A 27,991-nucleotide genomic window follows, 5' to 3' on the forward strand; every position below is an offset into this window, starting at 1 on the left:
GGAGGGAGATGTGGATATTTAAAAAAAGATAAGGCAACGACGGGCCACAGAGGCTGTGCCACAGAAGCAGTGAAATTATAACACATTACTACTCGCTGTTGCACACGAGTGGCTCATTGCACGCACTGAAAAAAAAAAGAGGACAAATTGTTTCATACTAAACCTTTTATTATTGTAAAAACAATCGTAGTCTGCAGCACTAGCACACAGAATGGAAGCAGTCTCTATCCCAATTGGGATTATTCTCCATTACACATTTCATTTATATTTATATGTTAAGTCGTAACAGGTATCTTTTACCAGATGTATCCCCCCCCCCCCATCAGAACCGAGGGCACACGAGCTCTCATGTGTTCTAAAGGATGGAGGCCTACTGACAGAAGAGAATACTTTAACCACCCGTGTTGGAAAGATTCTATAATTAGCAGCCATACAGCTCATTGGATACCCAGAAGTAAACACTGGACAAGACCAGTTGTCGGGTGCTGACAGTTCACTTAATATTCTAAGTACATGTTAAATTCCTTTCTAATTGCACACAGCCAACGGATCAAAAGTCTGGAGTCATCTACACGGGGTTTTATGGGGCCACATATTTGCTTCTCTGCATCAGTCGGCAGAATAATTGATAGTACACAGACTAGTTATATTTTGGCTATATTGGTAGCCATCTTGGCAGGCACCCAGGAAAAGCAGAATTGGGCGCAGGGTGCTTTGCGGTAATCAGGAGATTTGTTACCGTGGAGTTTCCATTCCACCGAGGTACTCGACTCCCACATTTTCACACCAAATGTCGTTTCTTCATTGTGCAAAAAAAACTTTATTTTCTCAAAAGGGAAAAAATGACTTAGTGACTGAAAGTGCTCAAGAGCTAAAAAACATTTCTTCACTTTTTATGTCGATCAGACGCACGAAAGACGCGCTGAAGCCGTATCCTTGATGTTATTTATGCATCCAAGAGAGCTACTTGCTTATTTTAACGTGTGTGTCGAGCTCTACTTTATTATTACGAACCGTCAAGAATGCATTATGTACCCTAACAGTGTCTGATTGGCTCACATGGTACCGATCGACTGGACCCTTGGCTGTGTGAGAGAGAGAGGTCAAATGCCAAACCTCAAACCTTTACAGCCAGTAATCTCTGCCACACTGGAATGCATAGCAAAGAAACGCTTCAGCCTCCTGCAGGAGATCATACGCTAACGAATTCAAACTGCTGCAGTTTGGCAGCATCTTCAGACCAAAAAATAAAAATAAAAATAAAAAAAAGACCAAAACAATGCAAGTTATACTAATTTGATGAGTGAGGAAAACAGCTGCTTTACCTAAATATTTATTAAATTCTTCAAAAATATATATATATTTTTAAAAACCCACACATTTTAAAACACTTTAGGACATCGCAAACCAGTTTAGGTTAGCTCTGACAGCTGACCATTGTTGCCCATCCAATGTGAACACACACCCACAGGAGTGAATGGGTAAAGGTCGGCGGCAGGACTCGTATTTATTTCAGGAGGAAGCTCAGAATCGGCGACAGACATGGCATAGCAGGCTGAGCCGGAAACGCTGACGCTGTCCTCTGGCACAGCTGCACTCGGGGACAACTTGGTCGGGGCGCTGTCGGTGTCTGTCGCAGCGGTACCCGGGGGAGCCGAGTGGTCACCTTCGGCCTCTGTGGAGGCCGGGCGGCCGGGAGAATGTGGGGCGGAGGCGATTCCCTCGAGCTTACTGTATAATGTCCTCAGGGTCACAGGAATGGACATGCACCTGAATCCAGAAGACAAACACACACACACACACACACACACACACACACACACACACACACACGAGGAGAGATTAAGGCTAGAAGGCAAAAGGTGGCACAGTTTAATTCTGTTTACATCTTTTGAAACTACTGATCTTGTCAAGACATCACACTGAAAATCACTTCATTTTCATATTTCTGTTGCTGCAGTATTGACCCTACTAAAGGAGGGAGGCCCAGAGCTGTCAATTACATGCATGCAACCGCATAGCAAGGAGGGAGCGTTTCGTCATCAGAGACACACCTCTTCATAACAGTGGAGATGTACTGATCCAAGGACGGGTCGCACGTTCCTGCTCCAAACAGGCTGCAGGTAATCTGACGAGAATCTGATGTGTTCACCAGCACTAAAGGACAGAAATGCACCCGTGAGTCATACAAGTCAGATTTGTGTCATATCTGCTATTCGCCTGACCATTAATTACACACACTGCTTATTAATCTTCTGTCAATCAACTAATCATTGCAGCTGTAGCTGACACTTTTTGCCCTCATGCAACAACTGAGATTCTTTAGTAGTTTAAAAAAAAAAAAAAAAAAATTATAATTCATATTCGGTGGTAAATGCTCACAAACAGCGAGGGAGTCAGCGGCGGGTGGGTGGAAAGTCACAGAAAAGCTGGTGTCAGACTCTGGAAGGACTTCGAAGTGCAGGTCACAAACTGAACCTGGTAACAAGATTTATCAATACAGCCATTACATAACTGAAAAACAAAAAAAAAAAACATCTCCATATTGCCTGTGATGTTGTAATGTAAAACTCCTCCTACCTGGAGTGGCATGCTGAGAAGTGATACAGCTTCTCAGCAGGGTGTTAATAAGACACTGATGACGCAGCAGCTCCAGCACAGGCGGGACGTGGGCAGGGTGGGTGAAGGGAATACTGTCCCTCACGGCTCCTCTCTGTGCGGGCGCCTCCCATGCAGCTCCAGGCAGAATGTAACTGTGCATCGCGCCACCAGGAAGAAACTGGAGAGGAGTATCGATTCCTTTTAGGTCACGTATTACATCTAAGGCTTGCATAATAATTTAGCTTGAGCCCAATTATGTTTTGTATTGAGCTTAACACCAGTGTATTGACCTTTAAAGCAAAGCATACAGACCGCTGTAAAAATAATATCCTGCTCATCTAATGTCTCCCCGTGGCTGTTTGGACTCGGTGAACCTCTAACCAGAAGCTTAGGTAAGGGTGCCCACTGCAGGTCAACATCTGGTATGGTCACATCTGTGAAATATCACAGGAGGAAGAACAGCATAGTATGCGATGAGGTGATGCTTGAGAGCTACTTCTTTCAATAGAGACTTAAGAAAAAAGAAAAAAAAGTATCTTTACATACATCACATGTGAAAAGAAAATAAAGTGCACGTTTTATGCAATATTTCATGTGAAAAGCTCCCACACGTGTAATTTGGCTCAGCTTGTTTACGAAGGACATCGTCATGGGTATGGCTGGCTGCAGTTTGAGGACAAAGCAGGCCGGCAGCGTCTCATTTGGCACCTCGTTCAACGGCAGGAACACGGGATAACTGCCACAGGACACAGTTTCATAATACCACTGGCACGGACATCCACATCCACTGTGGGACATGAAATGAACAGTGCCCTGATGAGTGAGAGATTAAGCAATAAAAAAAAAAAAAGACGTCACCCCTGGGGATCCAGCTGTGGAGGCTGCGGAATCACAGATGCCATCTGCAGCTGGTGGGTTACGTCGCTGACACCGACGGTCACCTGGGCTGCCTGGACAACTGCCTTCATATCTGTTATTTCTTCAAAAATTTGAGGGGGGGGGTAAATCTACATTCGTTAAGGCCCTTTAAAGCCTTAGATGTTTCTAGGAACTTGCATTCAAACACTGCATTCAGAAGCAAAATGATCAGGTCTGTTAGTTCACGACTTTAGTTTACCACCTAGCGAAGTCTGCATTTGTTCGGCATCTGTTTTCTTGACATCAGTCGGGTTGATATAGAACTGGATAGTAAGGGGGCAATCTAGAATGAGAAAATTTGGTCAATTTAAAATCTAAAAACAATTAAATCAAATGCGTGTCTATAAAAGTGATATTTTTGCGTCTGTACCTTCTTTTCCGGCTATTAAACACCCAATCCTGCCATTGTTAATCATGTCCATTTGGGGGTCACAGTCCTTTGGTGCCCTGAAAGCAGAAAAACTGTAATTCCAATTTGCAAATAATGATTATTTCCTCGATTAATCATTAAGTTTATTGATAAAAATGCCCATCACTACTTCCTAGTGATCAAAGTGATGTCCTTAAATTGCTATTTTCATCCGATCATTCAAAACCTAAGAAAAATATTTCATTTACAAATCATATGATATAAAAAACAGCAAATCCTCATATATGAGAAGTTGTAGCCAGGAAAAATGTCTCGAACAATTAATTGATTATCAAAATAGATGCTGCTTAAGTTTCAAAGCGACAAAATCATCATCACCTGATCGTCTGAGCTCTAGTTTGCAGAACAAGTTTTTAGGTAATTTGCGTTGCGTGTTGCTCACCTTGGCAAATGCGATATTTGCTGCAAGTCTTTCCCGAGGTGTTGCAGAGATTTAAACAGTTTTAATTTGATATCACTGGGGGGGGGGCAAAAAAAACAAAACAAAATACAGAAATAGATGTGATTACAAGAAGCCCAAAATTATGCAAGATAAAAAAAGTTTTAGGGCGTGTACTTGTCTCCAGGGACGTTGTACTGGGTGAAGAGGCCTGCCAATTTCACGGAGAAGTCGGCAAAATTCTTCAACCTGTGTGGACAGCCGAAAAAGCAGCAAAACTAGCACGTGGATCTCAGTTGATTCATCTTTAGGTAATCATTTTAATAGCTTCTGTCATCTTCATCTCTATAGTTGAGCGGCCAGCAGCACCGCTGGCTACGCGTGAAATGTCAAAAAAAAAAAAAAAAAAATCTAAATTTACCATCGGTCTACCTCTCACCTCAGCAGCTGCAGAAGGGACTCGCTGGGCTGCAAGACAATTTCATTTTATTAACATACGCAGTTAAAGGGGAGTGCTGTGAATGGCTTGTTGGAGGCAGCACTCACAACGGGGGGTCCTCCGTGCGGGGCCACCTTTACCTCCTCCACCCCGCCACGCGGCACCAATACCACCTCCAGGTAGAATAAGTCAGCGGTGAGGTAGCACGTGGCCTCAGTAATGTGAAAGCCCATCCTAGACAGGAAACGCGAATAGGGAAGAAAATGGGCGTCACCGCGGTATATTCATAGACTGACAGGTATGAAGTCAGATATCAAATGCCTAGAAATGTCGAATATAAGAGGAAAAGAAAAAACTGCACTGATTAGTCAACTCTTTACCCTTGTTGTCTGGCTATCATTTCAAGACGAGATCTCATGGTATTCATTGAGGACGCTGAAACGTACAGAGCCGGACTTACTCGCAGGTGAGGTGAAATGCATGTACTGAAATAAATAAACAACATACGGATGATTCTGTATCTACCATCAAACTCTTCCTGGAGCCTTTCCAGGGATCTAACCAGCAGCTCACAGGGTTTGGACTCATCTCTGGATTTCTCCTATGAGGAGACAAAGGGAAGAAGGAAAAAAAAAAAAAAGAAAACACACACAACAACGACCCAGTTGTGTGGCAATGTCATCCTTGTATAAACAGTCTTCAGTCCTGTTAGCCCATCCCTTCATGCAACACAGACTGCGTGACACCACAGCAAAGGGAAATGTTGACATTTGGATGCTTTGCACTTGGGGATGGGTGTAATCTTTATGTACCTGGGCCTCTCGAGATAAAATGCATCGCCCTTAGCGCTTAATTTTAGAGGAGACTGGTCTTACAAGAGTGCTTTTTAAGCATCAGAGCTGGCAAGAAACCGTATGACTAACCCCATCTGCCTTGTCCCTTTGGACCACACATCACTTCAGACCACCGAGTAATCAAGTTTCTTTACTAGGCTCCAGAGACTGACCACTGCCAAGCTCCACTGTGTATTAATCCAAAAGTATCATCTACCCTGCTGCTCCAACCATGACAAATCTAAAGAAAACTAACCCACCCTCTCCTCAAGAGCCTCAGGATACAAATAACTACAGCTAATACACTTTAGAGCACTTTGTAGACTTTGTTTTTTTTGGCTTTGAGCGTTAACTACGTTGGAATCTATGAAGCTTTGCATGTTTGGACCCCTAAACCTATAGCTAAGTGATATATATCTCTACAAGTCGAACATATTCCAACCAATGGAGCATAATGATATATCTGTTTAAATATTGCAAAATCAAATGCCTTAAAGCGACAGACAGTAAATGTCCTGGCAAAAAAGGAGGCCATTCAAAGCCAAGGCTGCAAAGAAGCCTGATTAAAATAAGAACACACAGTCGAGCAACCTTTTTTTTGTTTGTTTCAAAAGCCTTACTACAAATACTGTGACATGTGGTTTTTAAGAAGTGGATCCAAGTAAAGATGTAACAACCTTCAATGCTTAGACATTGCATTGATGTAACAACAGAGACTTGTGTGTTCCAGGATACATGATCTCATTCTCAGTGCATCACCTCACCAGTTCCTGATTCGTGGCACATCATCATATTAGAAAAGCCGCCCAGTAACCAGTGTAATATACTGGAATTAGCACTTTTCTCCACAAAGGGCAAATAAGGGGATAGTCCGAAATAACCCTGCTCATAGGAATTTTAGATGATTTCCATAATTTCCATTAAAAAAAAGGAGGGGGTGGTAAAACTAACCAAAGAGTCAAGGTGATGAAAATAAAGCACGCGAGAGGAAGACCAGAGATAGTGAAATGACTGGAATTTGCCTCACCATGCATCTTCGGACAAGCTGAAAAGTGTCATTCCAAGTCCTCTGTGCAAACTTCAGGTGCAGGGCAGAAATGACTGACTTTGCCTTCATTTCTGAAGGAGAACAAATTAAAAAAATAAAATCTGAAACTACAGTATCCACACTTTTAAATTCGTAATGCCATTTCTTCAATTTCTGGAAACCTTAAAATACACCTTTTTAGTGGACAACCATTTTTTTTATTTTTTTTTTAATTAAAAATAAACAGTTACTTGTTTGTTTGGATTTGGTTTGCAGTCGGCCATGCTCATTTTTTTTTTTTTTTACTAAAACACTTAAACCAACGTTACCTGGCTGGTGAAAGTCTATTTCACTGTTGCTGACTTGACAGAGGATCTCCTCACGAACAAACGTGACAACATTTAAATGCGGATTAGCCAATTAAGCAATTATATGGCAAGCACAACCCACTGCCCTTAATCTGTATTGTGTTTTGTGTAATGTTAAGACACGCAGACAATCAAACACATGTCAAAAAGTAGGCAATGATTTGTTGTTTTTTTTTTTAAATGAGAAATTTATTGTTACATTCAAATAAAAGTAAAAGTGGATGTCATCTGGTTCTCCCAGGCGGGCGGGCGTTGTCAGACAGAGTCGAGCCCACAGGACGTGCAGTCAGTCTCCTTGCTAACAGCTACCAGCCAAGCCTCCGGAGTTAGCCACGGAGCTAGCCATGAGCTAACGAGTAGCTAGCTGAGTCTCCGCCTTTTGCCACCGCAATTCAGCGTTCGTCCAAAAACTCCGTGCCAAGGTGAACGCTGTCAGATTTACCGGTAGGCGATGGTGTGCACACAGACGCCGTTGTCGCAGCGGCCGCCGCTCGCTCTGCTCGGTCTCTTTTCTCGTCGCATCATTTAGTTGTGATTAGCTGCTTGTTGTGTCGCTTGCTAGCCTTTCGCCTGTGTTGCCACCCGAAGCTGGGCTGGCTAGCGGGGAGGGAGCTGCTGAGTTCGAGAGCATCGCCCGAACATCTGTTGCTGGGTGTCTGGTTTTATGAATTTGCCCTTTTTTTTTTTACCAGTCGTCTGAGCCGCTGCCTTCATTTTGAGCTTCCCCAGATTGCAATTAACGTTTAGGTGGCGGTCAGGTTAATCTGCTCGGTAGGTTAGTTAGCTTGTTAGCCGCATCGCCCACTGTAGTCAGCCTGACATGTCAGCAGCTAACTTGCTAATAAGTTATCATGATAATTAGAGTATTGTGCATTGTTATTTGTCATTTTTGTTGTTCTAATAATAAGGTAAAATCCTCACTTTCTCATCTAACAGCGTAGACCATCTTATTGAATTCTTGGCGTGCCTGTTTTTATTAGCGTTATTTAGCTGTTAATTGCCAAGTAATGATCCGCTGATAGATTTGCGGAGCGGGATTGATGACATTACGCCTAATTTTCTGCTCGTAATTGTGACCTAAATGCCTGTTCTTGCCGTTGCGTTCCTCTTGTGATCTTGATCACTCAACTTTGTTTCGAAATTGTTTCATTGCAAACGTTTCTTCTGGACCTAAAAGCTTTGAGCTGGTAACAAGATATCCATCCGTGCAACTGCCCTTTTCGCTCTCTGTACGTTACCTATAATGTTAAACATGGATGCATGTGGCGTATTATTATATAACCATAACATCATTTGTTAGGAGATGTATTTCCATACTGTGGGGGGGTTAAATGTTTAAGGTTAAAGGACGTTGGCTTCAGTACTAAATCGTAACGTTGAATTTCAGTGCATAGACCATTTTGTTAATTTTGCATAATGACCTATTGGCCGCATTCCCGTATTTATCCCTGATCCCAGTAAGTCTGTGTTGCCCCGCGAAAGGAACGGACAGTAGCGCACACTTCTTGACATCATGTTGTTCCCGTAGTCGTCGTGGACAGTCCGGTATGGGAAACTGATCACTAAATCGCGGCGGCATGTGTCAGGTTTCATCCGGAGTTTGGAAAAAAATATTGTCGGAAGTATAGGGAAAGTTTTGTTTCTCTGCTAAATGGCTTTCACGGGTTCCTCTTTGGTTAGCATTTGTAAGATAGCCTCTGATTTGCTGTTTTGCTGATCTATAGGACTGACCATGAATGCACCTTTCTGGCCGACTTTTTTTCCTTTTCTTTTTTAAATGTTCATGCAGATATTTAAAGGGAGGAATGATAAATAATAAATTATTTGGATTTTATCAGTGTTACCTTTTCCAGTAATGAAACCGATTTCTGTGGCTTTTACATTTTAGAGACATTTAATCTTTCTGCAAGCACATAGCTGCAGGGAAGGAGTGGTAATGAAAAATACTGATTATGAAGCAGTTTCTAATGAATCAATCTAGTCCCAGTGGTCATTATCCTTCTGTATTTGCTGTAGTCTTAGCAAGGTAAAGAGAATAATCCCCTGCACTACATTTGTAGTGTAATGGCTGTTTGTTTTGGTTAAGGTTTTTATTGTAGTGGGATTTATTGCTAGGAGACACAATGATGGTTATGCAACTTAACTGCAGAAATGGAATCTAGAGCCCGAGAAGTGATGATGAACCATCTTACAACTGCTTTCTCTCTTTTCCCTCTATGTCTCCCCAGGCATAATCATTCAGCCTTTTGTTGCAGCGGCAGTTGAGACTGATTTTACCCTCCTTCATTTCACAATCCTTCCCTCCACCTTGAACTTTCTCCCTTTCACACTCCGATCTCTCGATACACAGAGCCATGGCAGCTGCTAAGCCAAAGGGGCAGAACTCTCTAGCCCTTCACAAGGTAATTATGGTGGGCAGTGGAGGAGTTGGGAAATCGGCGCTCACTCTCCAGTTCATGTATGATGAGGTGAGCAACTTGCACCACAGCTGTCAAGTTAAAATTCACTAGTTTTTGTGGTGAAAAAGTTCTGGTTGGTATAATGAATCCTTCCCCCTCCCCCTCCTAGTTTGTTGAGGACTATGAGCCGACCAAAGCAGATAGTTACAGGAAGAAAGTGGTGCTGGATGGAGAGGAGGTGCAGATTGACATCCTTGACACGGCTGGACAAGAGGACTATGCAGCCATCCGAGATAACTACTTCCGCAGTGGCGAGGGTTTCCTCTGTGTATTTTCCATCACAGAACTGGAATCTTTTGCAGCAACAGTAGACTTCAGGTGCATTAGCATACTTTTATTTCAATGCAATACTTTCTCAATCATTCAAATTGAATAAGATTTACGGTGACATATTTTTTGACACTCAAATGCTTTACAAAAAATGCTGAGATTATTTTTTTTTTTTTTGTGACATTTTGGAACCTCATCAAAGACATGTAATTTGGACTTCTTGATCTGTGATGGACGTAATGCTTTAAGTCAGTGGTCTGTTTATTTACATAAATCATGCTAGAATGACATGTCCTGATTTGCAGAGAGCAGATTCTGCGAGTGAAGGAGGATGAGAATGTGCCCTTTCTCTTGGTTGGTAACAAGTCAGACTTGGACGACCGACGGCAGGTGAGCGCAGATGAGGCGAAGGCACGCGCCGAGCAGTGGGGCGTGTGCTATGTGGAGACTTCTGCCAAAACCCGTGCCAATGTTGACAAGGTTAGTCCGATTTGGCGAAAGATAAGCCTCGACTCGGCTATTGTTGTGTAAACTTAATTGATATATATCAGAGAAATGTGAACCTTTTTTTTTATGCTATTGTTTTTTAACAGGTGTTCTTTGACTTGATGAGAGAGATCCGGGCAAGGAAAATGGAGGACAGCAAAGAGAAAAACGGGAAGAAGAAAAGTAAAAGTTTGGCCAAGAGAATTAGAGAGAGATGCTGTATTTTATAGTGGTAAAAGAGAGCAGGATAGCTGCTTATGTACATATACATTTCTCAGACTTTTGCATTTATTTTGTGCCCATACCTGACCATGACTTTCTGTTCCTGGCTAACAGGACATCTGACCGTGTGTCAGGGAGTAGTAAGGTGGCACTCCATACACCATTTATAGCTCTAACTTTTTATGTGCTGACACTCCAAATAACTTATGTACTCTCTCTCTCTCTCTTACTCTGACCACATTACAGTGTGTAATAAATGGATGGTGTTTTAATTTAGGCCTAAGCTTGACAAGGGGCTAAGCCCTGAAATGTTAAAAAACCTTTCATTGTAAAGTTTGGTGTGTATAATATATTCAGACAACTGTGCAGTGCAAGTTCAAAAGAAAAGATAAAATGAAAGTGTCAGAGCCAAGGTTTAAATGGGTAAAAATATAACTGGAGCTCAATACTGGAAAGCCCCACTTCATATAATTAGTCCTCCGTCTTTGGTAGGAAATGTGTCTTAACAGACTCAGCAGTGTAGTGTCAACCCAGAATTCATCAAGTGCCACCGAGGAAATGTACATTGCACTGGTGAATCTTGGAAGCATTTTCATTGAAAGATCATTGCGTGAACTAAGCCAGAGCTGAAATATGATGCCATTCCTATTTGTCGTTTACATCTCAGTTTTACTATGTGGTATGGTTACCAACACTTATTTTTATGTGTGAAGTCAGGCTTTTTCTTTCTTTCCTTCTCTTCTGTCATATCAACCAGTGTAAGATAAGCGCACTAACGTTTCTCCTTTCTTTCCCCTTCCAGTGGCTTTGTTGAGTCTTCACAAATGCACAAAAAACGTTGATCATAACCCTTAAATCTGTGAGGGATTTTACAACACTTGAACTCTTTTCAATTCTAACATTTCAGAAGTTTTACCTCACGTCGGCTAATGACTTTCATTGCCTTTGTTTGCGATGACGGAATCCCTGGTGCTCTGATAAACGGTGATTCCATAACACTACATCCTTTACCTACTGTCTATAACACATCGTGATAAAATCAATTGCTTCCAGACATGTAGAGATTTCTTTGGCCAGTTTTACTTTTACGGGCTCAGACATATGATTCCCCTCTTTTTTTTTTTATTTAAATGTATATCTTAAAGTTGGGACAAAAGTGGGAATAAATTAATAGATCAATTTTAAAGCACTAAATGTCAAATGAATGCAGGCTGGATAGAAGTAAAGTGGGTGGTACCTGTCCAAAAAAGTTGCTCTCAGACACCAAAGAAATACACTAGCTAGTAGAAACAAGTGCCCGCTTTTTAATTGAAGTGAATGACAACTTGCTATGGTGAGCACCAGTAGTAAGTACCGCAGTTTTTGTGCAGAAACTATCTTTGTAAAACAGATGGAGGCAAAAGTTGAAGGGGTGTCAGGGGAAGCGATAGGATTACATTCTAAATGGCCTGGGAACGAAATGCAAGGTTACGAGGGCTTTAGTAATTCATGTACAGTGCATCACTGTTGCCTCTCTGTCCATTGTGAATGTGAATAATCCACACATGCTCACCCTGTTTGCCTGTAATTTTAGGCTGCCAATGATGTGCAGAGTTTAGATGTCACTGACATTCTACTTTGTTTACCTTTTTGTTACATTTTATGTGAGCCTACCCTATGTTAAAATGCTGACGTGACATCTTAATGAAGTACCTTTTGGTCTTGCTGATGTAGTTGAATAATTTCACAAGCAAGCGTAAGAATCGGCAAAATGAGAATGCAGTACATGATTAACAGCTAAATTGCACTGACCAAAACACACCATGAAATCTACACTTCAATTTTCTTAGTTTCCTTTTATAACTGAGCCACTCTCTTTTTCAACCACAAAACTTCTAACTTATTTAAAATAACTTATTTAATTTTTTCAATATGTTATTAAAGTCCGACAACCATCCAGAGTTGGTTTTTTTTTTGTTTTTTTTGTTTTGTTTTTTTTTGTGCCACTTTTTGCTCTGATCCAGTTCAGGTCATAAACATAAGAGTAAATGTGTGTGTGCGCGCATTGCCAACAGTAGCTGCCCACCATTTACATTAAAGGAGTTCCCCAGCCAGTAGGATGCCCAACGCTGGAGTCTATGCAAAAACCACTGTTGTAAATGCAAAGAGAGCGAGAGACTTGGAAATAGATGAAAACGTTGTCAGTGTCAGCAAACTTCCAGAAGTAGAAGCACTTGAACTCGAATGCTGTACAGAGATGTGACCACAGCTTAGAAAATCCGGAGTTACTAGATGAATACTAAAGAATTCGTGGCTTCGATTACAGGCTTTGTTTGGGGGGGGGCAGTAATGCACAAAAACGTCAATGGAATTTCATATTTACTGAAAAGCACACCGTAGAGAGTTTAAGAGTTTCGAAAATGGGAAGGTGAGACTGGATATGTGGCAGGCTGTGAGGCAAAAATCAAACCCAAAATATTAGGAACCCATGGCATCAAAATGTTTTGGAAAGTAGTTTGGCTTATATATATTGTAAGGGCTAACCTCCAGTACACCACACCATGACTGAAACAGCCCCGAAAGCTAAAGTGGCAGGCACAAAAACTGACGTACAATGTAAGAATCACAGTGTGTTACGGCATACCTTCCTTAGCCTATGGCCGTTACGTCAAGTGCTGTGTGTCTACATTGTTGATGATTGCAGAAGCTAGTGTACATTAAGTGACCACAGTGCTTGCTTACACCAACATTGGCTTAGCGCAGTCTCAATCTTGTTTCAGTGCTTTTTTTTTTTTTTTTTTTCAGAAGCGAACGTAATTCATAATCGTTCTTTTTCTTTGTCATCATGAATAGTTTAATAGACTTGATGGCCCAAATATTTTCAGCTGGATACTAAAACAAACGTCTGTATGATTAGCTATGAGCAAATTGTCCGACTGGGTATTCAGATAACTTGTTTTGCCTTTTATATAAATACCCTTGGAATAAAAAAAAAAAAAAAAAAAATGATATCTATGTCATTGATTGGATGGTTGTACGTATGCCATCAGTTAAATGTTTCCTCTGTGTTTACTTATTTTAAACATAACCACTAATGTAGCCTGTTTGTGAATGCAAGAGGTGAAGCTTACATTTCAATTCATTTTTTTTTTTGTGAGTTATTTGGAAATGGCAAATAAAGTGGATATTACTAATAACATTTTCCAGATGTACTCAGGTATTCTTTGTGTGAACATTTATGTCTTGACTTATATTACAGTGAAGAGGCTGACTGTTATTTTTATTAGTTTATTAAGGAAGAATTTGACATTGCTAAGTTGTCCTTGTTGAACTATAACGTGTTTTCAAGCAGAGATAGCTTGGCGCAGCTCGTATCTCTGTGTTTACACATTCACACTGATTCTTTGTGCTGCGTATGTAGGGTCTTCCAAATGCTTGACTATGCCAATGTCATGGAGGATGGGAAGGGTAGGTATTGATTTACCATAGTGCAGACATGGCCACATTGCAGTTCATATATGTTGTTTTATAACAATGGGGCTTGTTAAGCGTTTAAGTGTTTCGGAAGACCTGCATTGCCCAGTGTAGAATATTGGTAACATTTTGTGGATGTACGAGTATTTTCCAGATAACATGAGCTACAAGAAAAGGAGTAGGAAGAAGGAAAAGGAAAGAGAGCTTTTTGAATGGACTTTATTATTACATATATGTATATTAGTATTTTAGTAAAAGTGTACTCTTTATAAATAGTAATACCTACAAAAAAAAATCTGCAGGTCTGTAACCTCAGTGTGTAGAGGCACAGCAGTCTGATTTGGGGCAACAGTGGAAATAAGTTATATCAATTTTTAGTGTTTTTTTTTTCCTGTGCCATACTTCAATTTTATGCACAACTCCTTGTTTGTGTTGGGTTTCAAACCACAATATGTTCTATTTGATCTTATTTTAGATATATATACATATGTATACATATATATATATATATATATATATATATATACATATGTATACATATATATATATATATATATATATATATATATAAACATTTTTTTCCCCCAGGCTGGACTGTTTTTGTTTCGGTTTTCTTATTTTTTTCTGTTTAGTGAATATTTGGACAATTGTGTGTATGCTGTTTACGAGAGAATCAGACAAATAATTCCTTAATTAATGTATGTAAAGCCAGTTTTCAAATCATCTAGTACTGCGTCCGAGTGCATGGAAAAGAAGACACTAATTGTTGTATGCATTTGTTAATGTAGCATTTTAAATTCATGTTATCGTGGAGTTATATTTTCTTTTTTGATAGCATTGTCATTGTCATATAACATTGCCACACATAACATCGGTTACAGGACGACTGCAACCTGACATCTATTTCAGATTTTTTCAAGCACATGTAAAAAAAATAAGATTTACATTAGTAAAATATGAAAAGTCCAAGTGTGCAAAGGCCGTACATTAATATACGTTAAGGCACAGTATGTCTTTAAGATAATCTATGGTAAATATAAAGAAGTAAAGTAAAATAAATCAAGTAATAATACTGATAATAAAATTAATAAAAAAAATTAAAGGAATAATAAGGTTCTAAATTAAATCTCTTATGAAAGAAAAAACTAAATGGGAAGGACAATGACACTGAAAATAATTAATTGTGCATATAATCTCTTTTAATGACATTTAGAGAGTTTACAAAATATGTAAAATCATGAAGGAAAACAAAATATTTGTAATTTTTTTTAAGAAAAACGACATTTGTAAATAATGCATTTTCCCATTGTAATCATCACATCAATCCTGGGGTGTATACATTCAAAATATATTACCAACATTAGCGGTGTACGTGTTAAGTAGGATTTTAAAGCGTGTTTCTAGACCTTACGAGGTGCACAGAATTCCCATGGCAATAACCAAGTTTTATTCCGCTATCTTCAGTTATCTGGCAGGAATTGCTGCTGTAGTTCGAAAGTAGGGGTTTCCCTTGGCGGTGACGCAGACGCCGAGCTGGATGACGCACACGCGTACCATTGGTTCACACCGACGCACAAGGGCCTGTAGTTTGAAAGCTTGTCTGGGCCCAGGCGAGCTGTACCGTTAGCCACATTGCGAACAAAGTTGCAGTATTTTGAAATAAATCCAAAGGATTCTTGAGCCATTTTGCCCCGAGAGACGCGTGCTACTTTTGGACAATGTGGTTGTCAGAGGGAGCAACAGCCCGGCAGGAAACGTGGAAGCAGACATGTTTTTGAATGGCATTGTTTTATTGCATCTTGACTGAGTTGTCTTGAACTCCACGCAAGGAGAAAAGAAAGCTAGCTGGCTAAGTTGCTAGCGGTTAGCAAGCTAGCGTCGGCTATCCAGCCAACTCGCGTGCTATTCACTTCCTTGTTGCACACTGGAGTGTGATGGAAGGCGAGAAGAAGTTTGTGAGGAGGAGACGGAGTTTTTTTACTTCCACTTTAACACTATCCGGCGAATGGATTTACATGCTTGCATGAACTGCAACATTTTAGAAGAACTAGTTTTTAAATTTGGAGGAGCTCCGGGCCTGTGCTTTGACCATGAAATGGAAGGCGACTGTGTAGCTGGACACAGTTAGCTAGTGGAGGCTAGCTGGCTAACTCGACTGGCAATAGCTAGCAGATCTGGGAGATGTCCGTCCTGGAGTACAATGGTTGAGTATCGAATGGCTTTATAACTAAGCACCATATTGTGGATTTTATGTGACGGAATCTGTTGGCACTAAGTGTCATTAATTTCCACCTGGGATAACTCACTCTATCTACAACCTCAATCGTGCTAGCGTTGTAATGCTAATGTTAAGCTTGTGATTTAGCTAGCTAGCTGGCTGCCTGTCCAATTGTGAAATAGCGGTAGCGTTAGCTAACTAGCCTGTTACACAGCTATCCCAATGTTTTGTTCCGCGACACAACAAGGGACATAGCTTAGGTAAAGTATATAATATAAAGATTGTTCTCAACGTGGCTATAGCGTTTATTGTGTAGATAAATGCCTAATTCAGACGCGCTTCGCGAGGGTCGGGGACGGAGCCCCTCTGCACAGAGAAATGCTAACAGGCAGGATAGGCGTAGTAAACCAGGGAGCGGTGCTGCTCAGCGAGAGAGACACCGTGAGACGAGGCGGTCGTCGGATTCTAGGAGAAAGAAGCGCAGACAGGCCAAGGAAAAAGACTTGTGGCATACCGGTACAACAGAAGACCCTGACAATGACCGAAAAAGCACTTATGAAAAAGAGGTTGAACTTCGCACATTGGTAGAGTATGATGACGTGAGCTCCCAGTCAGAGCGATTTTCTGGGAGCCCCTCTCCTAAACATGACCCCCGTGCTGACCGGCTCTCAGTGGACCGACTCAGCGATGTTGACTTCGTTGACTATAATGGACCAGCAACCCCAGACAGAGGTCAGCCGAGAGACCGGGAGGCAGCGTGCCTCAGCAAGGACGAACAAACAAGAGGACCATCTGAGAGGAGCAAGCAAGAGAAGGAGCCAGGGAGGAAAAAAGACCGTCAGAGCCGTGAGAGAGACTCCTCAAAAGCTCGGAGTGGAAGTAGCCTAAGTGGCCCAAAAAATCACAGAGACACTACAAGGAGCAATGACAGAAATGGTAAAAGGACATCTACATCTCAGCCCTCACAATCTGCAGATAAAAAGGATTCAAAAAGGCACAGAAGTAAAACAAGATCTGATAAAGAGCCCCCGTCTGCGTACAGAGATGCTCCACAGTCTTACAGAGATGACCGTGAAGACCTCAGGGCATACAGGAGAAGTCCTGGTTTTAAAGCAGAAAGTCCCTATGGGACGTCATACTCATATAGCTACCAGTCTCCTGGTGGTTATAACCAGCTGATATCTAGAAGAAGTCCAACTTATGGGAGCAAAAGACTCTCTCCCAGTTCCACATATTACAGCCGGGATGTAGATGTGTATGGGGCATATAGCATGCCAAAGTCACCCAGTTCATACTCCAGCAACAAACGGAAGCGATCCCCTGTGAGCCCAGTGAACTGGCGCAGGTCACCGAGTTATGGCCGACACAGTCCGTACGAACAGGGAGAGTTTGGTTCGAGTCCTTATGGAAACCGCAGGAGGTCACGAAGTCCATACAGGAAGTCCCTGAGCCCAAGTCCAGATGTCAGGTGAGTTCTTACAAAGCAGCTAATAGGATGAGGTGTATTTAATATGTTGGCTGTGCTCTAATGGTATGATGTGTTCATTTGATTTGTTGTAATAACCAAGCAGTGCTTCAGATTTAACGGATAATGTTTCAGGATTATGCAAGAATTTTGCCTCTTAATGAAACACTTATTTGCACAATCTTAGCTCTACTGAATTCAGTACAGATTTTATTCATTTTTTAATACATTTTATACCGGCTTGGCATTAACCCTACGAAACAGCGGTTGTAATTTTTTAGTTTTAAATTAATGTGCAACCCAAACATGGACAAAGTTTAAGATTTATTGAGGCCGCATGTTTTCTTTCAATATTTTCTGGCACGCCTATGCAACTCCAAAAGCCTTTTTAACAACCAGTCCATTAAGTGAGAGAAAAGTCCCTGAGTATGATATTGTGCAATTGGTAGAATGGCTGTAATAACTTGCTTGATATATTTCTGTTCATGGCACAGCACTCTTTGAACTTAGGTATACGCTAGATTTTTTTTCATCTCATGCAAGTAAATGAAGCAATCATTGAAAAGTTTGTAATGTAGAACAAAATATGCAAAGCTGTCTGTCATTTTTTTTTCCCCAGGCGATCTGCAAGGTCACGTAGCAGAAGTCCATATACATCCTCAAGGCATTCACGTTCTCGCAGCCGTCACCGCCACTCTCGCTCCCGCAGTCGCCCCTCTAGCCTCTCACCAAGCACGCTCACCTTCAAAAGTAGTCTTGCTGCTGAACTCAGTAAGCAGAAAAAGGCTAAAGCTGCAGAAGCAGCTGCCAAGGCCAAGAACTCCAGCAACACATCTACTCCAACCAAGGGTTCCTCATCTGCTCCCCTACCGAGTCCAAAGTCTAACCACACATCCAGGAAGGGCCGCCCTCCCTCTCCACCTCAACCAGAGAAAGGTCCCAGAACCCCAACATCCAGCCAGCCCCAGTCTCCCTCTGACAGGTCATCCAAGAGGACCACTGAGCACCAGACCAGCAAGGACAGAGACGGAAAGGGGAGGGATGACTCTGTACATCGGGACAAGAGGAAAGCACCGGCATCTGGACAGGGCAAAGACAAGGAACGAGCCACTGGTCCACTCATTTCTTCTCTGTCATCCCTACCATTGCCCCAAACTGTTCTTGAGCACATGGACAAAGGAGAAGGGTATGTGTGTGTGTTGTTGGATCAGTTGACCTATAATTTTTATGCACCTTTATACTTGTTTGTCTGGACTTACTCACGCATACTTTGTCTCTCTATTTCCTGCATTTTCTTGCTATCAGCTTGAAAGACAGCTCGCTCTCAGGGAAGAAAAAGTCAGAGAGAAAGGCCCGTCAACTTCTGACTGACCTGCCTCTCCCCCCTGAACTGCCTGGTGGCACATCCTCCCCGCACAGCCCACTTGAGGACAAAAAGTCCCAAACACTTCGCCGGAGACCTAAGTATGTTATGGCGCATTACATGGTGCTCTATCATCTTCTGCTTTGCTACTGTTTGTTGTATATTCACTTAGCTTCCTTTGAAATATTGTCTCGTAATTTCCAGAATTTGCGGCCCAAGATATGGTGAGATTAAGGAAACAGAGATAGATTGGGGCAAACGCTGTGTGGACAAGTTTGAGATCATCGGAATCACAGGGGAAGGCACCTATGGACAGGTGTACAAAGCTAAAGACAAAGACACAGGTAAGTGTTTTGAAGAAATATTTTCATTTGTAAATTCCACGTCACAACTGTAAACGTGGATCCACTGTCAATGTTCTGTACATGTAAAATAAAGGTGGTTGAAGTTTTTTCTTGATTGGAAGTGCAAATTGTCATTGGGTCTGTTTAGGGTAAGACCAGCCCATGATCTAGTTTTGAGGTGCAGTTCTTTCTTCTGTTTCATAGCTGAAATGGTGGCTTTGAAGAAAGTTCGACTGGACAATGAAAAAGAAGGCTTCCCAATAACAGCCATCAGAGAGATTAAAATTTTGCGTCAACTCAACCACAAGAGCATTATAAACATGAAAGAGATTGTCACGGACAAGGAGGATGCTCTGGATTTTAAAAATGATAAAGGTACGTTTTGTAGTAGTATCGTAGTTACAACATAGTCTTCTCTAATATGTGGGCATTTTTTGATGACCAAATCTTTTTTCCTTCCATCTCAGGTGCTTTTTATCTTGTATTTGAATACATGGATCACGACCTAATGGGTTTGCTCGAGTCTGGCCTGGTCCATTTCAACGAGAGCCACATCAAGTCCTTCATGCGACAGTTGCTGGAGGGTCTTGATTACTGCCACAAGAAGAACTTTCTGCACAGAGACATAAAGTGCTCCAATATTCTGCTCAACAACAAGTAGGTCCTCAGGATCTCCTCAGCCAACTAGAATGAAACCCTTGCTATGTTTTCTTACAGTGTCAAACATGTTTTGCAGCTAGATTCAATCTTTTTTTCTTTTTTTTTTTTCTCTCCTAATCAGAGGTCAAATAAAGCTCGCAGACTTTGGTCTTGCTCGGCTGTATAACTCTGAAGAGAGGTGAGTTGCATATATTCTAGCAAGATGTATCCTGCCTGCTGAGCGTCTTTGTTGTATCAAAAATTCAACTTCATCGTTTTATTTCCCCCCTTGTGTGTGGTTTAAGACAATAAACTGTATACTCATTTCCAGCCGGCCATACACCAATAAAGTGATCACACTATGGTACCGGCCCCCAGAACTGCTCCTGGGAGAAGAGAGGTACACGCCTGCTATTGATGTATGGAGCTGCGGGTAAGAGCAGTAGTATTATGGACATCATTTTACATTTGTTACTTATCTACCAGGTCAGTGTCAGTGATTAGGTCTCTTAATCATATATTGTCTTGTTTTGTCTGTCATAGATGTATTCTTGGAGAACTGTTCACAAAGAAACCCATCTTTCAAGCTAATCAGGAGCTTGCCCAGTTAGAGCTTATCAGGTAAGTGAAGGCTAAATGAGGTAAAAATGTTAATGTCTTACTGTTAGATTTTTGTTTTGAATCCCAGACTGGTTCCCATGCAGCAGTGCACCAACTTGAACCAGAGGCTATCTAAAACAGGAAGAAAAAGTGGCACCAACTTTCACACTGATCGTCTAAATTGACCATAACGCCACGCAGCCATGAGATTTTTTTTAATTAATAGGCTTAACAGGCAGAGAAAAGGTGAAGGTAGTCAAAGTAGAAATCCATAGTTTTTAGCTGTGATCTGTATAATGGCAGGAAGACAACTGTATAATTGTACTTGTTTTCTCATTTAGTTCCTAACTTTGCAAGATAAAACACTGTTAGCATAGAGGGGAAAAAGAAAATAAACTAGTGAAGGCAAAAGTGCACTTTAAAGAAACTGTATTTCGCTTTAACAAATTAATTTCCGTTTTTCTGTCTTTTAGCCGAATATGTGGCAGCCCCTGCCCTGCTGTCTGGCCAGATGTAATAAAGCTCCCCTTCTTCAACACCATGAAACCAAAGAAACAGTACAGGAGACGGTTACGAGAAGAGTTTGCTTTGTAAGTCAATGTCAATGTCTTATCATATATTTTTGGCTTGGGCCTACCAGCAGTGCATTTTACTCTGTGACCTTGTCCTTCTGTTGTTGTTCAGCATCCCCCCTTCTGCCTTGGATCTGTTTGACCACATGTTAAACCTGGACCCCAGCAAACGCTGCACGGCTGAACAAGCGTTAGGCAGTGAATTCCTCAAGGATGTGGACCCAGACAAGATGCCCCCGCCAGAGTATGTTTTGGTTCATGTCTCATCAACATGTTGATCCTACTGAGTATAACCGGGGCTACCAAATCTGTAACATTTTTATCACCATGTTATCTTTTTCCCTTTCTCCAGCCTTCCACTGTGGCAGGACTGTCATGAGCTGTGGAGTAAGAAGCGTCGGCGACAGAAGCAGATGCCAGAGGAGCTGGCAGCCCCAAAGGCGCCCCGTAAAGAGCTGGGCCTTGACGACAGCCGCAGTAACACTCCCCAGGGCTTCCCTGCTCCTGGAGTTATCAAAGCTCAGAATGCGGCTGCTTCTGCGCTGCTTGGTGAGTTTGATTATTATTTGTATTTGTACAGTCGTTATTAGCTTGTAAGTCACCGGTAAAGAACATTATGAGTTACACTTACCTGTATGAGAGGTGCTAGGCAAACAAATCTGATTTTGAGTATGATGGAACTTACAAAAACAAGTACAATTGGTGCAAAAAAATATTCAAATATAGTTGAATTTAAGACAGTTTTAGAGGTCACGTGGTTGCTTTGCAGAGTAATTGGTCTTTAATTCAGAACACTTCCAAAACATGACTCATTCATTCACCTACTCACTTAATCCATCTTTCCAGTGTCTTCTGAAGGTCAGAAAACTTGAGAAGAAGTGTATAGACAACACACTTAACCAAGCTCATTTAGTCAGCTCTCTTCTAGGGTTCTGTTTAACTGGGTGTTTTCTTCACACCTGGCCAGATGGGCCTGTAGTTTGACTTTTTTTCCATTCATTTTGGGAGAATGATATTGTAATTTTAATTGACATTATATGGTCTTGTGCAGGTTTTGTGCCCAAAAAAAATGCACAGAACCTGAAATATTTTTCCTTGAATAAAATATTTAAAAAATTGAGCTTTCAGTTGAATCTCATAAATTTGAAGGCTCCAGGAAAAGCTGGTAAATGAACATTGAGGATTTCATCCCAGATGTGTGTCCCAAAGGTTAAGAATGAACCTCCATGCTCAGGTTATTTTTCGGTCTTCTTACAGACCCAAAGGGTCCAAACTCCCAGTTGACGCAAGAGCAGCTGGCAGTGCTCCTGAACTTCCTCGGCCAGTCCAAGAGCGCAGTCAACACGGCCCAGTTTGTCCAGTCAATGAGCACAAAGGTCAACCAGGAGACACTACAGCAGCTCTCCAAAGCCCTAGCTCCCACTGACCCAGCTGAGCCTCCTGCTCAACCCACACCAGCCAAGCCTCCCCAGCCTGCTGCTCCTGCAGGAGTGCCCCGCACGCCCCCGATGCCCAAGCCTCCTTCACCCCCCATGTCTGCACCATCAGGTATTCCAGAAGGAGAGGCAGCAGCTGCCACCCAGACAGCCATGACGATGCTACTGGCTCAACTCCTCCAAGCTCAACAGGCCCAGAGGCAGGAACCAGGTGATGGTGTAGAAGGAACAGAGAGCACAAACCCTGCAGGATCAGCACCAGGAGGACCTCTTCTACCTCCGGAGGTCAAACAGCCTCCAGAACCCAGCCCAGTCTCTCCAGGTAAGCCATTGTCTGTTACATATGTTCAGTAAGACAGTTGGACATAAACTGCAGTTTTTCTTTCTAAGTTGTGGTCCTGCGAGCCAATTTTTTTCCCCATTTGTTTAAAAAAAAGTTTTTAACCATATGTCGGTGACAGAACATTGGTTTACCAGATGAAATCATGTATAATGAAAACAGATTAGGCCAAGAATGCTTCCCAGGGAAAGTGGTCAGCAGATGGCGTATTTCAAGTATGATCAAAACCAGTAAAGTATACCCCCAGAAGGTCTGTCAAATAAAATTAGTGTGAAACAAGAAATTGACTTTTTCCAAACCATTTATTAAGATAAGACTGAGATAAGAAGCTGGGATATTCACATTATGCCAACACAAATAGTTTTAGGAGGTAGGAAGCAGAAACAAAATAAATGAATTACATAAAACAAAAACTGAAACTCCAGTACACTGCAATACCTAATGTGTTATAATTTCATTTTATAGTGTCTGAAGTGGGTGGAGTGTCAATCCTGCCCCCAGACCAGAGACCACCTGAGCCTCCAGAACCACCTCCACATGCTGACCTGGACTACCGGCAGCCTCCACCTGAGCCCAAGACAGGCCACGCTCCCCCCATTGCATCTGCAGGTGGAGGTGATGGTGGGAGACCTCCAGAACCGGACTACCCCCCTCTCCCTACTGCAGAAGGGCCTGGATACGGGGGAGAGTACAACCATCCACCGCCTCCACCCTTCACACCTGCAGGGTTTGGGGACAGCTACATGGGTCACATGTTAGGTGGAGGCCTGCCTCCACACACTCTGAGAGAAGTGTTCAGCGGACCTGGCCAGGCCGCAGGCTCCTCGTCTGGTGCGGGGGTTCTGGCCTCAGCCCACCCAGACCCCTTCCCTCAAGGGGCTGGAGCCACTGCACCCAGCAGCATGGTGTTCACTGGGGACAAGGACCACCGTTTTGAGTACAATCACAGCCCCTTACCTGTGGAGGGACAGCCCAACCCTGGCGCTATCCACCTGTACAACCACGCCATGGCTAGAAAGGATAGTGCACCTCCTCCCCCACCCATCCCGGCACCAGGACAACCCTGGGGCTCCCCTTCTCAAGTCGGGGCTCCACCACTACCCCTAGGCTTTGTCCCACACGTGAACTCAACAGCAACAATCCGAGGACGAGGAATGCCTTTCTGAAAGACTGGAAATCTGAAATGGCAGTTTGTGACAATGGACAAAAGGCTAGAGGACTCTGTTTTGAGCCTGAAGCCTCTCAGGCCAGACCAGAGGGATCTGGAGATTCACACTCAGTTTGTAATAACTTAAAATCTGTGTAAGTCATCGCATTCCTCCTCAGTCTGGAATGTGGAGTACGTTGCAGAAGGACAGCGGAATAACACCGGAGGAGCTTTTCTTGCTCATACCATTTTCATATTTTTTTGTAATCTATTCTGCTGTCTTTTAAATTAAACTTTTACCTTTTTTGAGTGTACATTTATCAGGCAGGTACATTTTAAATCTCTACCTTAGCCTGTCTGTAATTGCTCCAGGGCAGAGTAGTATTAATGTTTTGCACTACTGACTGAAGTAGGCCGAAACTATTTTAGCTATGAAAGCAAATGGATGATGTGCTTTATCTGCACAATTAGGAATATGACCAGTAATGTAGTGTCCTCTTTTTATGGCCATGATTAAGTTGAAACAATGACGACTCAGTTGATTGGGTTGATGGCTTAGGTATCAGCACAGGGAGCTATGTGAGGAAAAGGACTGTTAGTTCCAGACAGACTGGTAGCACTTGGACAACTGCAGCAAATCAGATCCGACTTAATGGAGAAAGGCAAGTTTCACTTTCAATTCCACTTGCCTTTTTGCCAATAGGTGTTGTAAAATCATGAGCAAACACACACACACATAACCCGAGTTCAAAAAGGAAACTTTTTTTTTTTTTTGTACTAAAATGATTTTGTCCCCTTCCCCCCTCCTTTGGCAAATGTTTATTAAAGAAATGCCAACAATGTATTACTGTCTCTTAATACCCCAATTGTTACTGAAGGTCTCAGTGACCAGTGATTGGCTTTGTTGACTTTATAGATCACACCACTAGATGGCAGTGTCATGTCTAACAAAACACATGCACACACGCACCCCTGCAATGTGTGCTCATTGCAACAAATAAGGTTTCTGTGATTTTCAGATTGACATTCAGTGCTGCATCTGTAGGCAAATGTACTGGCCTGTCAGTCCTACTCAAAACCAACAGACCTTAGCCTGCAGCCTCAACTTCAGTGGCGCTAAATCGTGACACCTACAAGCATGCGCACCGCTCCTGTTGTATCTGGACGAGCTCATTGTCAGTACAACGCAAACAGACATTTTTGCTGCATTTGTGCTCACCTTTTGCCAAAAGACAGCCCGGTTAGCACCACAGAGACTCTCAAGGGAGACCTGGCTGGGGAGATAGCGGCACACGTCAAGTTTCAGACAAAATAAGACTCGCCCTCAAACGTAGATGCAGGCGGTCAGGAAGAAAAAAAAATGTTCCAATAGATGACAGCTCCCAGTGGATGTTTATTCTTCAAGCACTATTCCACGAAGTTCAAAGTATGAGTTAAATAGTTTATCAAAGATCGCATACCAGTCCTCCTGAATGCTACCACTTAATGCCAACTTTGACATGAATTTTTCTGGATGTCAGCAGACCTTTTTGCCATTTTCACCTTTATCAAATAAGGACTGGCTCTCAATTTTTTTTTCTTTTCTTCCTAAACTATGATTCCTTGCACATGTTTCAATAAAAAGAAATTTAAATGCTGGCTTGCTGTAAGAGACATTTGGAGAAACCACTAAGTAGTATCAAATCAAGGATAAACTTATGAAACTGAATCTTAAGAGAAATATTTATCCGGTTGGAACAATTCGTATTGTACATCAATCCAGCTAGATAAAAAGTAAACCAAAAAGTATAATCAAATTAGAAAGAAACATGATGCAAAGATGGAAATTCTATACTTTTCCCATCAGGGGCGATTTAATCACTATTTAAAAAAGGTCCACAACATGAAGAAACGCCATGACGTTACTTTCAGGAGGATCCAAGTGCAGGACGTGTACTACAAAAATACTCAAATATTGGTAATAGCCATCTAAGTAGACATTAAAGGCAGTAACAAATTACACAGGGCAGTAGATTTATAAAAAAAGATTTGATGCACAAACCATACGGCAGCCACAGCTGAACAAAGAGACACACTCCACACACATCTGTCCTTTGTTTTTTGCCATCACATCCACATCTGAATTTGTCACACGTCACGTTGCTGGTGATGAAAAAGTGATTATCTCAGAGGGGTTCCGTTCGGCAAAAAGCTAATTCACAACGTGGATGGCAGCTCGTCCGTGATTAATACGCCGTGGATGATGGATTGCTGGAAAATGTATGGTAGCTTCAGTGGGACTGGCAGCATCGCGGTTTTTGTGTGATTGATCGAAACCAACAGTCGGTATGATTTAACGAGGGGAGAGATTGAGAGAGATTGGGGAGACGGGCCAGAGGGAGGCAGGCAAGGTATGGAAGAGTATGGATTTTAACCAAAGAATCTCTCTTCATATTTTGGTAAGTGTATTCAAACAGGGCTATAATCCATTTAAAAAAAAACAAGGCCTCCTGACATTAATTTAGTACAATGTTTCACCTGCTCACAACCGCTCCTTTTGTTTTTGCGTTAACTTAATGGACAAACACAGTCAAACTTACCAGGTGTTTGTTTTGTCCTGGCAGTGGGTGCGTAGGCTCAAACGTTGACTGAACTCCAGCAACCCAAAAAAAAAAAAAAAAGGCTTTTTACGATGGAGTTTCTGAAACCAGGGTCCAAACATTTTCAGCACACCGAAGAAGGGGAGCTGTGTACAGGTGAGCTGATTACCACACGTCACATGACCTCCTGTCAGGTAACCAAATGAGGGTGTTTCAATGAGTCCCCACCTACAAAATCCGAGGAATAAAAAATAAAACAGTATTTAATTTCTTGTGGCCTGATGCCAACTTTAACGTAACAGGAAAATGTATACTACATTTAAACATTACTGTAAAAAAACAAATCAGTGTATGTTTGTTCCAATTCTTAAAGGAATAGTTTGACACTTTGGGCAATTCGCTGAATTCACTTTCCTTTCAGAGAGTTTGATGTTTTTTCGCATCATTTCAGACACATATTCCCAAAAAACATGCAGCCTAGTGTTTATAATAAACTTCTGTTGTTTTCAACAATGCTTATCTGAACAACGTGAGTGTGTAAAGAGAGAGTGACAGTTTGATTTGGCGGCGCCTAAGAGGGTAACTCACATTTAAGAGCAGGAAACTCGGCCTGGAATGGGAATAAGCTCATTAGAAATGCTTTCATATCGCGGACCCTGAAAGGTTTTTGGGTTTTTTGTTTTTTTTCCCCCCACTTTGTTGAATACAAAAGCTCGAACATTCATCTGTAGAACAACATTCATTTATTAAAGAAAATTATAATAAATTATGTGATTTTTAAAAAAAAAACACAAGATAAGATAAGACAACTGGCAGAGGAGGTTGCTTGAAGGAGGCAAGTACTTGTAATGAATCTTTACTGTTGATACGTGCAAAGGATTTAAAAAAGAAAGCCTAATTGTTTTGAAAGACTTCAAAAACAGGAGGAGGTTTTTTTTTTTAAATCTACATTCGGCCCCTGAACCTTGGCCCCTGAACCTTTTTAAGAAATGTCAGACAGGAATAAAATAGCAAATAAAGATGGGATTGATGGTTTTTTTTTTTGAGGTGGATGGTAAATGTGGTTGTGCTCACTTTCCTGGTGTATGACAGTGTTTACTAAGTCCTGCTCCTTCTTCTGGCTCTCCCCGCTCTTTGTCGCTCACAAACACACAAACATTTCGATCACTACACTTGCGGAGGCCTCAAACAGTCCGGATTCACTTTCCACGTGCCTGACCTTAGGCCTCTGAAAAAAAAAAAAAAGGGAGAGGACCAGCTGAATGCCACGCACACGTAGCTTTACACGCGGGCTCGCTGCATGGCAGGTCGTTGCGGTGCACGCACGCACCTACACGCTGTACTCTCTAACCCCTGCACTGCCCGGGTTGAGACACAGTGTGGCGCTAAAGGACTGGAAAGGA

General features: G+C 42.0%; 3 protein-coding genes and 1 long non-coding RNA gene across 20 annotated transcripts; 2 read left to right on the forward strand and 2 right to left on the reverse strand.

Moving 5' to 3' along the window:
- Positions 1-245: 245 nt before the first annotated feature.
- On the reverse strand, positions 246-7,081 carry zgc:111976 (uncharacterized protein LOC553663 homolog). Of its 7 annotated transcripts, none has more exons than XM_040126402.1 (17): positions 6,957-7,081; positions 6,628-6,719; positions 5,293-5,368; positions 5,148-5,202; positions 4,875-5,001; positions 4,768-4,796; positions 4,506-4,577; positions 4,332-4,406; positions 3,890-3,966; positions 3,722-3,802; positions 3,460-3,571; positions 3,213-3,337; positions 2,914-3,035; positions 2,581-2,779; positions 2,383-2,478; positions 2,055-2,157; positions 249-1,770 (listed from the first exon to the last, which is right to left on the reverse strand). In XM_040126402.1, exons 2-17 carry the CDS (start codon positions 6,715-6,717, stop codon positions 1,413-1,415), a joined length of 1,797 nt encoding a protein of 598 aa, XP_039982336.1. In that variant the 5' UTR covers positions 6,718-6,719; positions 6,957-7,081; the 3' UTR covers positions 249-1,412. The 7 variants fall into 7 exon arrangements, with proteins under 7 accessions (XP_039982339.1, XP_039982338.1, XP_039982340.1 ...); XM_040126400.1 differs by having other exon boundaries at positions 3,460-3,580; positions 3,719-3,802; positions 6,879-6,992; XM_040126401.1 differs by having other exon boundaries at positions 250-1,770; positions 3,460-3,580.
- On the forward strand, positions 7,030-10,704 carry ralaa (v-ral simian leukemia viral oncogene homolog Aa (ras related)). 11 transcript variants are annotated; one of them, XM_040126408.1, is made up of 6 exons: positions 7,129-7,144; positions 7,237-7,439; positions 9,224-9,463; positions 9,564-9,772; positions 10,030-10,204; positions 10,318-10,704. In XM_040126408.1, exons 3-6 carry the CDS (start codon positions 9,350-9,352, stop codon positions 10,438-10,440), a joined length of 621 nt encoding a protein of 206 aa, XP_039982342.1. In that variant the 5' UTR covers positions 7,129-7,144; positions 7,237-7,439; positions 9,224-9,349; the 3' UTR covers positions 10,441-10,704. The 11 variants fall into 11 exon arrangements, with proteins under 11 accessions (XP_039982341.1, XP_039982346.1, XP_039982342.1 ...); XM_040126407.1 differs by lacking the exon at positions 7,237-7,439 and having other exon boundaries at positions 7,030-7,144; positions 9,346-9,463; XM_040126412.1 differs by lacking the exon at positions 7,237-7,439 and having other exon boundaries at positions 7,032-7,144.
- A 4,705-nt stretch (positions 10,705-15,409) lies between these two features.
- On the forward strand, positions 15,410-25,532 carry cdk13 (cyclin-dependent kinase 13). Its single transcript, XM_040126736.1, has 14 exons — positions 15,410-17,571; positions 18,188-18,754; positions 18,874-19,032; positions 19,136-19,275; positions 19,480-19,650; positions 19,743-19,932; positions 20,057-20,113; positions 20,246-20,347; positions 20,458-20,535; positions 20,988-21,104; positions 21,199-21,330; positions 21,439-21,635; positions 22,344-22,844; positions 23,328-25,532. The coding sequence occupies exons 1-14, from the start codon at positions 16,424-16,426 to the stop codon at positions 24,026-24,028; spliced, it is 4,260 nt and encodes a 1,419-aa protein (XP_039982670.1). The 5' UTR covers positions 15,410-16,423; the 3' UTR covers positions 24,029-25,532.
- Positions 23,686-26,646, reverse strand: LOC120789763. The gene is made up of 3 exons (XR_005707451.1): positions 26,589-26,646; positions 25,229-25,283; positions 23,686-23,774 (listed from the first exon to the last, which is right to left on the reverse strand). It is a non-coding gene; the product is annotated as an uncharacterized LOC120789763 (long non-coding RNA).
- Between the last annotated feature and the right edge of the window lie 1,345 nt (positions 26,647-27,991).

The sequence above is a fragment of the Xiphias gladius genome, chromosome 5, assembly GCF_016859285.1.
Source record: "Xiphias gladius isolate SHS-SW01 ecotype Sanya breed wild chromosome 5, ASM1685928v1, whole genome shotgun sequence".
In the NCBI taxonomy this organism is placed as follows: Eukaryota; Metazoa; Chordata; class Actinopteri; order Istiophoriformes; family Xiphiidae; genus Xiphias; species Xiphias gladius.